This window comes from Coenobita brevimanus, chromosome 80, assembly GCF_032717465.1.
Source record: "Coenobita brevimanus isolate Jiangsu-jjx chromosome 80, ASM3271746v2, whole genome shotgun sequence".
Lineage (NCBI taxonomy): Eukaryota > Metazoa > Arthropoda > Malacostraca > Decapoda > Coenobitidae > Coenobita > Coenobita brevimanus.
This window is the reverse complement of record NC_137033.1, coordinates 49342385-49354860: the sequence shown is the minus strand read 5'-3', so window position 1 is coordinate 49354860 and position 12476 is coordinate 49342385. Positions and strand designations below refer to the sequence as shown.

General features: G+C 41.5%; 1 protein-coding gene across 1 annotated transcript in view; it reads right to left on the bottom strand.

Moving 5' to 3' along the window:
* Window positions 1-12476, bottom strand: part of LOC145409358 (lachesin-like) — a 206860-nt gene that overhangs the window by 16716 nt on the left and 177668 nt on the right. The window contains exon 5 of the mRNA XM_080279828.1: window positions 1772-1952. Coding sequence (XP_080135954.1) covers window positions 1772-1952 — 181 coding nt within the window. The remainder of the gene's footprint in view (window positions 1-1771; window positions 1953-12476) is intronic.

Genomic DNA, 12476 nt, shown 5'->3' with positions numbered 1-12476 from the left:
GTAACTGTACAACTGCGATCAGTAATAATAATAGTACCTTCCGATATAGACATGTTCTTAAGGAATCTCAACATCAAGAGGAATTGAACAGCATGTTTAAATACTTTCTGCCAGACATTTCGACGTATATTATGTGTCATTTTCAGCGGTTACAACTTAAGAGAAAAAACTTACATAAGTAAAAATTTGCTATATAACTGTAAAAAAAACAATAAAGAAGACAAAATATGTCGGAAAGTCTGGCAGGAAGAAATTAATGATGCTATTCATAACAACCCTGGTGGTTTTATCTTAATAATATAATAATAATAATAATCTTTCCTATTCTGTCAGGCGTCTGACATACGACCTACTCGTACCAGCGAGTCAACATACGACCTTCTACTAGCGAGTCACTTAACATACAACCTTTTTATTTTGTGTGTATGTCCGACTCTGGGCATAGGCTTCACAGCCTGCTCTCAAGGCCCAGTAATCCTCCTACATACCATACACCTCTCTACATGTCACCACTTCGGCGCTAACACCCAACGTCCATATTGAATACATGCTAGGGCTGTCTCATACAGGACTGGTGTATTCTACTAGCGAGTCACTTAACATACGACCTTCTACTAGTGAGTCACTTAACATACGACCGTGAACTAGCGAGTCACTTAACATACGACCTTCTACTTGCGAGTCACTTAATATACGACCTTCTACTAGCGAGTCATTTAACATACGACCTTCTACTAGTGAGTCACTTAACATACGACCTTCTACTAGCGAGTCACTTAACATACGATCTTCTACTTGCGAGTCACTTAACATATGACCTTCTACTAGCGAGTCACTTAACATACGACCTTCTACTAGCGAGTCACTTAACATACGACCTTCTACTAGCGAGTCACTTAACATACGACCTTCTACTAGCGAGTCACTTAACATACGACCTTCTACTAGCGAGTCAATTAACATACGACCTTCTACTAGCGAGTCACTTAACATACGACCTTCTACTAGCGAGTCACTTAACATACGACCTTCTACTAGCTTTGGGGTAGAAGGAAGGGAGAGATGAAGGTAATGGGGAAGGAAAGAAGCAGGATGGTGTGAGCGGGGAAAACTGGAAGCCAAGAGTACAGTAAAGGTCAAGGATGGGGTATGCTATGTACAGTATACTGAAAATCTCAATTAGCTGATCGAATTTCCCTGGCACAGACAAACTTTCAATATACCTTCAACAATAGATCTGGGAACATTCAGCTGAAGCGGCTGGTTTCCTGCCGTCTACAAGGTTGATGTGCGGATAAGCCTTGAGCCACATCAACAAAAACAGTAATATCTGTAAGTTTATTGTCTTACTGCTTCATATGTAGTAGACTTTTCCCACCATCTTAAAACGCCTCGCACCTTACACCAATTCACATCTGCACTACTTCTTGCAATATGCTAATTGCCACTTTATGCACTCTCTTGTCTGATCTCTCATCTTATGACACCTCAGCCAAAATACCAATTCTCTCCTGATGCATTCACTCACATTATGCAAATATTTTCCTTAAGCAGCTTCTCTACTGACACCTCCTTTCACCTGATCCCTCTACCTCTTACACCACCTCTCATCTTAATCACCTCACCAGTCACCTCATACCACATGCTACCTTGTCCTATGCCTTCCCAATCTATGATACCCAACCTAACACCAATCCACCTTAGGCCACCTCAGCTCACGCCACCTGACGTCACCTAACTTGATGGTACCGCTCCTCTAACTCTCTCTCACCTGACACCACCGCGGGAGTCGTCGTAATTAAGTCTGTGGTCATGATGGTACCATGCGATGTGTAGGGCTGTGGTGGTGGGCACGTCTGACACTCGACACTGCAGCTCCATCGTTGATCCAGCACGATAGAACTTTTCACTCACCTCCACACCACGTTCATCCAGGATCTGTATGGACGCCTCTATGGGCAGAAGCAAGAAAGGGGTCAGTATGGAGAAGGATGAGACGAAGAAGAATAATGTTTTGATTTACTTATGGGGGACGGAGGGTGCTGGGGTTGTTTCAGATAAAACAAAGGAGGGTAGAGACAGAAAGAGATGTACAGCTTCATTCAAAACCTCCTGATACGCTAGCACTGGATAATGAACAGCCCACTGCACCCTTCCCTGGATAGCTGCTTTCAACATCATACCACCTACCGACACACAGAGTGAATCTGAAAACAAAGCAGTGTTATTCAAACAAGAACCCACCAGCACTGAAATGGAAGGGATTTTTATATGACTAGTTTTATATGGCGTCAATATCCTTATTAAATAACCTCTGGGTCATGGGAAGGAGGGTCTTTCTATCCTGGAGAACAGGAATTATTCGACCCTTTCAAAAACTATTTTTAGCCTAATGAAACGGCTAAATTCATCATACTGATCACAAGCATGTAATTACCTGCCTAATATTGGTGTTTTTCTGGTGTTTACGGCAAATTTAGCACGTCATGTAAAGTTGTCAATTCAAGCAAGCTGAACTAATTTCATGATATAACCAATGAGAGTGCAAGTAAATATGTAGATGTACCACTGTGTATGATGATAATATTGTACACGTCATATTTTCTCTTACTACAACACATATACTTTCAAAGTTCACAAATATGTTCAAGATGACAAAGATACTTACAAAATACCTTATCACAAAGTTCTATAAACATTTTACTTCAAGCTTTTCTCAAGTACTTCATTCTTTTTTACTGTCCCCCCCAGGTAATAAAACACAGAGAAGTCATTAAGTTAGCTGACACACATCCTCCCTTCCTAGACACACACACACACACACACACACACACACACACACACACACACACAGTGAGAGAGAGAGAGAGAGAGAGAGAGAGAGAGAGAGAGAGAGAGAGAGAGAGAGAGAGAGATGAAATACCGGAATATACGAGGGTAATACAGACGAATACCACACTCAGGGGTCCTTGCCCTCTGCTGGGGACAAATTCAGTGAGCGGAAATGACGTCTGCTTAATTCTGTACCTAAAAATAACTTCTTTAAGGACTGGAAGTGTGGTATACAATTGGAGTTTAGATTGACCTGAAACTGTCCATCACTTTAAGATTTAGAGTATCAGTACTATGCTGAGAGTTCCATCGTGAAATTCGATATGGCAGAAATTGTCCTTTTTAACGCAATCAGCTACGTAGGAACTGTTACCTGCCCTTTTAGTCTGATGGTGTACCTTTTACATTGTTCCTGATACTTCCTGGCTATTTTACTTTAGTTTTGAGGAGACTTTTTGAACTGGACGAATCACTTACAGCCTTCATTATCCATTTCATCAAAGATTGTTTATCGTAATTTGAGCAAAGTCACCTGGAGCTACCAGGAACAGATTATGTAAATACTTCATGAAACTGAGATTACGAACGAGTCCACGGTGGCTCACTCATTATTGCTGTAGCCTTCCAATCTGCTGTGCCTTGAATCTGACTTGCAAACTATTCCTTGTGGATATGAATCCTGCAGACAATGGGTATCTCCTTGGGTCTTATATTCTGACTACCGACAAACGATTGAAGAAGTTCCTGCCTTCTGAAGGGTTCATACTGTGTACTGGTAGTACTTTATGTCTTCTAATATGCTGGCAAATGTTTCCACTCCATTGGTTCAAAACTATGACACACACACACACACACACACACACACACACACACACACACACACACACACACACACACAGCCTATACAATATTTCAATTTAAAACTTCGACTTACACATGGGCTGCTGTAACTAAAGATACTCCCTCCCGATTCGTTCATGGCCAGTACGAGGAAGGGCACCACCTACCATCCACTCTCTAGTCCCGCAACGGAACTCACACTGATATCATATATATATATATATATATATATATATATATATATATATATATATATATATATATATATATATATGCACACACAAGAATATCATGGTTGTGTCAGACTCAATGTGTATACCACCTGTCCTAGTAACGCCCTTAATCGGACTCACATCTTAGACAAACAGGTGTGTGTGTGTGTGTGTGTGTGTGTGTGTGTGTGTGTGTGTGTGTGTGTGTGTGTGTGTGTGTGTGTGTGTGTGTGTGTGTGTGTGTGTGTGCTCTTGTACGCAAGCATAAAAACTGTAACTTGATCTTCATGCCTATATAACTATGTACTGTACAGGTCAGAGCCTAATCCTGTTCAACAAACTAAACATTCAGTAGAGACAATTTTCGCTACCCAGTCTTTATTTGTCTAACTAAATGTCAACACTAATATTGTTTCTCTGTTAAGTTACTACTGGGGAAATAACAAAAATGAAGAGACGACACTGGGAAAATGAGATGTGTGAGGAAGGGTAAGCAAGTGGTAAGCAGGAAAATGGAATATGGAGAGAAGCTTGGAAGAAGGAAAAAGAAAAAGCGAAGAATGGTATTGGAAGAGATATGGGGAATGAAAAATAGAAAGAGCATGGAAATAGAATAGAGGTAAATAGTTACGTGAAGAACGAAGAAAAATGCAATACAGAGACATACTTGAAAGTCGGAGAATAACGTGAAGCAGTGGATTGTGAGACAGCAAGTGGTACAGGAATGGCGTAGAGAGTGTGGAACAGGAAGTATATGACAAACAGAGGAAAATGAGACAAGAGCAGAATGAGGTGCAAAGGAAGATACAGTGTTATAAACAAGCTTGGAAGTAGAAAGATATTTGGGGGGAGGGGGAGTGGACAGTGTGTTAGTAAGTGATACAGGGAGGGGGGGGGGGCACTGAAAACGAGGGACAGTAAGGCCATGGAGACGGGAGAGCAGGGGCAGACAAAGCAGACGTGATATGTAACATGAAGAACAGAAAGGTCATGGTAAAGGGGAACGGAGAGAGGACGTGCGATGTGAGGAATGGTGTAAGAAATTAGATACAAAACCAAACAAAGAATTAGTAGGAGTAACCGTACGAGAAACAAGGGAAAGACTGAGTATGGATGAAAGGAAGGTGTTTGAGAAGAATGAGGGAATGAGAAGCCTGTAAAACTGAGAAGAATGGACTTGGTGAGATGGAGGAAGAGGGAGGACGAGAATGAGGAGAGGGACAAAACAAGAGGAGGAAGGGAAAGACTTCAGTTACCACAGACAAGCAGGTGGAAATGAAATACAGAGGGCAAGAGGAGGAGGGGGAGAAGAAATGAGGAGAGAATGAACAATAGATGAGGAGGCACCGGTGAAGAGTAGAAAATGACGAGACTAAGAACACGATGTCAGGACGAAGGAAGGGAAGGGAATGGGAGGCGCAAGACCAGAATGAGGAAAGTATGACCATGTGATGAAGTGGGGTGAAAAATATACGGACAGACTGAAAATGGTACGAGGAGGAGTGGGCAGAGACGAGACTGAGAGGAGGATAAAAAGATACTGAGAGAAAAAGCAGAGAAGCAACAGGAGAGGACGAGCAAGACTAGGAGGGAGGAAAAGGGAGGGAGACAGGGAGGATGGGGCAAACACAATTTAACGAAAATATTGGAAAGCAGAAAAATGGTCCATTAACCTGTCACTCGCTCCCACCACTTACATACTTGCCCCGTCTTTCTTCCTCTCTCTCTCTCTCTCTCTCTCTCTCTCTCGTACACACACACACACACACACACACACACAGTTTCCGTGACAAATATCTAATTGCACCTAACCAATGTGCCAGTCGTCTTGTTCCCTCGCGGCATCGCCTTAACCTTTTCACTACGACGGATCTCTCCTAAACAGAATAAAATCGTCTGGCGGTGGCAAGAATAGAGTGATGAATTGTCGTGTTGAGGGGACGGTAGCAAGAATAAATTCCTTATTGCGACAAGCGTCTGTGTGTGTGTGTGTGTGTGTGTGTGTGTGTGTGTGTGTGTGTGTGTGTGTGTGTGTGTGTGTGTGTGTCTGTGTGTGTGTGTGTGTGTGTGTGTGTGTGTGTGTGTTATTTGTCCACTTCAGTTCTATATATATTTTTTAAGTCTTTTAGAAATTATTACTGTCGATACTTCGTTAATTATATGGATGATAATATTTACTCACCATCAACTTTCACGCAAGTATTGTCCCATCAGGAGCGCAGGAGCCCGTGGCTAGGCTGACCAGTACATATATGGCAAGGGGACCATCACATGCCCTTGAAGACCATTACCTTAGCAATGAACTCCATCCTTTACTTGAACGTGAATCCATATAGGCTTCATCTGGTTGACTGCCTAAACCCACGACACCACCAGGCATCTTTTTGTTGGTGTTATGGTTATCGGTCTAAGTAATGTTTTCTGGAGGCAGTATATCATTATGCTCTTAATTCAGTGACGAGTCACCTGAAGTTAGTAATACATCGAGTGAGTGAACGATGAGTGCCCTCACCTAATGTTCAAATATCCCTAAATAAAACTCTGATATGAAGTCTGGAAGCCCATAAGAATATAAAAATCATACGGACAGTGTACATCACACAATGCCCACGGCCACATTCATCACTAAACTTTCTGAAGATTCCCTTAGCCTCAGTCAGTGGTATTTCCTCACATCCGTCTCTTCAGCAATATTACTCACTCTGTAATCCTGCATCCAGTATAATTTGCATTTACTCACTAAGCCTCAGTCCCACTGGCAGATGTGAGAGTGTCAGCAATCCGTTAATCCCTTCGTCAGCTGCTGGCATAATATTTTATGTCCGGGAACTGCAGCTTAACACTTCACCTCCAGTCTTTGTGTAGTTCTCAACTTTAATTCAACAACTACCATCACGTTGCGTGTATTCTGTTCTTGTTTATTCAGCTTAAGATGATTTCCTTAAGAACGGAGAGGAAATACTTTGGCCATAATATTTTGGCAAACAACAGGCGATTTTGTTTATCCAAGCGAAATCCTTCTCCAAGAAAGGATCAAGAGATTTTTTAAACTCCTTTCCTTCTACTAATCTCTCCTCAAAGCTGAATAAAATGCTTGGAAGATCTCATGCATAATAAAAATAGGCATCATCGTACTGAAGGAGTTAGTCTTCCTTACATAACTCTATTGACTTATTTATCGCATTTATTTATTTAATTCATGCAACCTTCACATGACTTCATTCAGCTTTAGACTCATTCAGCTTTACAGGTCACCTCTTTTGAAGATGAGGTTTAATAACTACTATATTTTCAATAACCCAATTGTTACCATGAATTCTTTTTTTTTTTCTAGGGTAGTTTTTCTACCGCCCGACGATCTTATTTAATTAAGGTGAGAGTTTTCACACTAAATAGGCTACTGTATATACAGTTATTCTTTAGTTTCAAGGAATACAGCATTATTATATCACATGTTATCTCTTCTATGGTGGTTTGTTGGTGACATGCTTGTCTCATGACTTGCATGTCCTTAGTCTTGAGTTCAAAAGAGAAGCTGTGGTAAACATTAAATTGGTGCTGGTAATATGTCCCTTCATATGCTACCATATTCGCACCCTGCCAGTTTATACCGACGGTATACTCAGACTTACATATACTGCATAGTAAAATAGACATTACAATGGCAACATTTTCACACATATCACTCTCATGACGACATTTCATCACTATTTATGTTTGGCTGCCACGGTGAGGGGTAATTTGGCTAGCACTCTCCCTGCTAGAAAGTTTGGTCCTACACTGGATCTCATATGGAATGTTATAATTATAGTTTTTACTCAAACCGAGTTTTACCTACCGGATCTTAACCTATTCGTTTCCTCTCTCTTTATACCATTATGTCTTAAAATGTCTTTGTTGTCATAAACTTTCTACTCTCGTATTCATTTTCCCACTTCTTCCTGCCATCAAATGACTTCCTACCTCTCCTAGTTCATCCCATAATACAGTATATACAATAATTATTGAGGTTTTCACAATGTCTCTCTCATAGTTATTAATTTCATTTTTCACTTCAACACCATCCCACAATTCCTACATGAATATCATTCCCTAGTGATTTTTAAATAATTTTCAACTCTCCCTGGTCTTCCCCATAAGGCTGAGACTGAACTTTTGTACACTGTTCACTCTCGTATTCGTTTTTCACTTCCTAACAACTCTCTTTCCTACATGAGTCACTGCCATACAGCATACTGGTCAGACATGGCATCAACATTTTTCAGTTGTAATTTGCATTTCCTTTCAGTAATTAATTTTCTGTGCTTCCTTTTCATCGCAAAATACCCAACAGGTGACGAACTTTTCATATTATTCATTTCCCTGATTATTTCCCACTTCCATTCAACTTTTCGCATCCCTTACTAAACTTCCAGCACCACTTTCTTTCAACCCTTCCCCTTCCTTACATATGTTACATTTCCTTTCTGTCTGTCTGTTTGTGTGATAATCCCAAAATATAGACAAATATCGCACTTTCTGCATTCTTTTCACTCCCGTAATCATTTCTCACTTTCTTTCCACTCTTCATTTCCACATTCCCGTGCATCATACACGCAGACAGATCACCAACACATCAGAGCCTCTCACATACATTCATCTTCTGGTAGTGTCACCCGTCATGCTCCACCTCCCATCCTCTCATCGCCTCATTTGTCTCGAGATGTACGTTATTAAATTATTCTTGATATTTGGAGACGATATTCTTCAACATATGAGAGACGTCCTCTAGTGCGGGGGTACGTGGAGGCTTTACCTCCATATAGAGTATATTTTAAGGCATCGACTAGGGACAAACTTTACTGAATGCTTACTAAAGTTACATACAATGGCTTATCTTACCAAACATATCGTGTTATAATAATATTCTATTTTAGATCTCAAACTCGACTTCATTCTCTTTTCATACCCAAAAGCATTCTCACCATCTTCATCATCTTGATTATAACAATTTTGAAGGACATGATCGTCATCATTATCACTGATGGACAAAGTGTCCTACATTCATATAGTGTGGGATGATCCGAACCATGGATCGGCAATCTCATTGGCACATGAATCAGGGAGAAATGAAGGCCGGATACACAACCTGCCTTCCTCCTCCCTGTACCGTACAAGGTACAATGCTGCTTGCAGCACAAGGAGGAGGATCTGCGCTTTTTTTTAGTGGACTGTTACTATACACAGGGGATCCCAGGGAAGAATTCATTCACCCACATCACCAGGTCCTCCCTACTGCCTCATGATATTTCCACCTCTTCCACAAATCCATAAAACTAACATCCCAGTCCTTCTGGGAATACCGTGGGGCACATGTTCCTTCTTTAATATTCGCCACATGAATGGCTAATCAATATAGCCTCCTTCATTCTGAAAGCCTCCATGTTCATCACCGCCTCTATTCACAGTCATCCCTTCTCCCTTACATAAAACAACTTTCATGCATCCTGAAAACCTTATTACGCTTCTGTCTTACATTATCTTAACATTAACACTATATTTTATTCAGGTTACCGCCTGACAATTTTCTCTGGCTCGAAGTAACCCACCCCAACAAAACGTATCTCGCTTAACGTTCAGGCTGAGAAATTAGGAACTATATTACAGTTCATTCATGCTAACGACAGACCGTTTTATTCACCCCCAAATTATAAAAGTCAAACATTTACGTCGATAATATTATCTAATTTTTTCCTCAAGATAACCGATGGCATGCAAAACGCACAAAAAAGAAAAAACGGTGAAAAATGACAAACAGCTACCTTCACAACTCACACATTTTCCAGTTTACGGTCTTTCTACCTGACCTTTAAAACGACTACTTTCTCTACTTTATACCTTTTTAGTTATTTATCACCTCCAACCTAACACATTATTTTCCTACCATTACCCTGTTCACCCATGACGGTTCATTCACGAATTCTCTTCTAAACTCGCCAGCTCCACCTGCTTATTTACCCCCACCCCCCGTCTCCTCAGAGCTGTGTAAAATCATCTGGAGACAGCAAACAATAAATTTAATGTAAAAATAATCAAAATTCAAGTTGTTGATACTCGTAGCCTTAACTCTCATATGGTCAGGGCAACTCTAGTATTCTACTCCATCCAAAGCTAGATGATTATTTATTTATCAAAGTATGAGTGAGTAATAGGAGCCTCACAGTTATACCAGCTATTTTCAACCATTACCTCTAATAAACCTGACATTTGACTCACGTATTCTCTCTCTCTCTCTCTAAACTCGCCAGCTTCACCTCCTCCTTAACCCCTTCATCTGCATACCTAACTTTGAATTACCTTGATCACTCTCCGCTTTCATGTCTGTCTCACAAACCAACTGACAGCTCCCCGTAGCCAAAACGGGATTTTTTCCCACAAGAAGGGCAAGGGTGGCAGGGTTAGAAAGAAGTATGTCATTAATTATTTATGACCGTACAGCGATTTAAATCTAATATGCTAAATCGACTGTGTATGTGTCTGTCTGTGTGTACATGTCTTATAGACTCAGAAACTACTGGGACAATCTGGGTGAAACTTGGACAATGGGGGTAACTTGAACAAGGAACAGAATAGGTGTGTCAAAACTGACCTGGGGGCGTGTAGAGGAGGCGTGTCCTCAAAAACGGGCGAGTTTCCTCAGCAAATCTCAGTAGAGAGCGTGGCAAGCCCTCGCCGGAGATTTTTCACATCAGTAAAACAGGAGCCCTAGGGGCAACATTGCATGAGGAGCAGCATGAGCACGTCAAAACCGACCTAGCATACGTCCACAGTGAGCATACGCTGCCAAACCGGAAACGGCTTCTGACTGGCTATTGTGATTTTCCGTGTTGTGGATGGGGTAAAAATTCCCCCTCTTTACCCGACCAATTCAGGCTTTCAGAAACAGAAAAACCCTCTTTGTATATGGAGCTTTAAAAGGTTAGGCTACTATGCTTTTTACTTTAACATCATTATTGTTATGTTATTGTTACCAGTGTCAAGTAACGGTCTAGTGGACACGAGGGTGAAAATGAAATGGCAACAACTCTCCCCCGCCTACTATCATCGTTCCTATTAGAGTGTACACTGACAACTCACTATGCTTATTCAGTGAAACGTGCCTCCAAAGAAGAGTCGTCTTCCTCCAGCAATAGCTCAGTCTAGAATGGAAAAGTAAGCACAGAAGGTCCAGACAGAGGAGGAGCAATCCCGATCCAGAGCCCGTACCAGGGAGTGCACTGCTGCATCGAGGAAACGTGGTACACAACTGGAACTTAGACTGGCCTGAAGTTGCCCATCATTTTAAGGTTTAGAGGGACAGTAATATGGTAAGTGTTCCGTCGTGAAATTTGATAAGGCTGAGGCTGTCGTTTTTAACTCTATCACGTACGTAGGAATTGCTACCTACCCTTTTAGTCTGATGAAGTACCTTTTACATTGCTGCCGCTACATCCAGACTATTGTATTTTAGTCTTACTGAAACACTGAAATGGATGAATCAGTTATAGCCTTCATTATTTATTTCATAAATATATGTTTATCGTAATTTGAGCAAAATCTTCTGCTGGTAGCAAGAATACATTATGTAAATACGTCATCAGATTGATGAAGTAAGTGTGTTCTACATTCTACACGAAGCCATGATAGTTTAGTGATTACTACAGTAACCTTCCAATCTCTTATGCCATGCATCTGGCCTGCAATTTATTCGTCATGAATATTAACCCTGTACAGAGTGGGTAGTTCCTTGGGTCTTATATTCTGCCTAGCCGGATGGTTTTCTGCGTCTGAGGGAAATCCCTCCTTCCTGAGGAGTTAAAAGCGTGTATTGATAGTACTGTATGTCTTCTAATATGTTGGCACCCAGTTGGTTCATACCTCTGAAATATATAGACTATGACACACACGCAAACATAGGCAATGCAACAGTTCAACTTACTCATGCGCCGTTGTTACTAAAGACGCCCCTTCCTTATTTGTACTTGGCCAGTATGAGGAAGGAGACTGACTACCAATCGCCCTCCAAGGATAAAGTCCAGTTCCTCAGTGGAACTCACACGGACTGATAAAGAATCAGAGAGAGAGAGAGAGAGAGAGAGAGAGAGAGAGAGATGGATGGACAGTGTGAAGAGAGCGTTAGATGCATGAGGGATGCCTGTTGAGCAAGGAAGAGTGGCTGCGCGTGATAGGAATGACTGGAGAGAAATTGTGAACGAATAAATGGTGACGCAGCCCTGAGGGGATATTCTCCCCCACTTGGCTTGATCAGCTGATCACGTGAGGTACGGGTAAGGGGATGGGTCCATTATGATGTGGCTGGGGTAAACCAGCTCTGCTGTCGGGGCCTGCTGCAGATGTCGCTGATTGCACAGCGCAGTTGACCCTCGTTCGGTCTGGTGCGGTGAGGATCTGCCCCTTCTTTCCTTAAGGCTAAGATATAAATAAAAGTGTGTGTGTGGATGAGTAAACTGGGAGTATGTCGTCCTGTCTAGGCTAACCCCCCCCCTTTCTTTGGGGAAAGCAGCCTAGGTGTGTGTGTGTGTGTGTGTGTGTGTGTGTGTGTGTATATATATA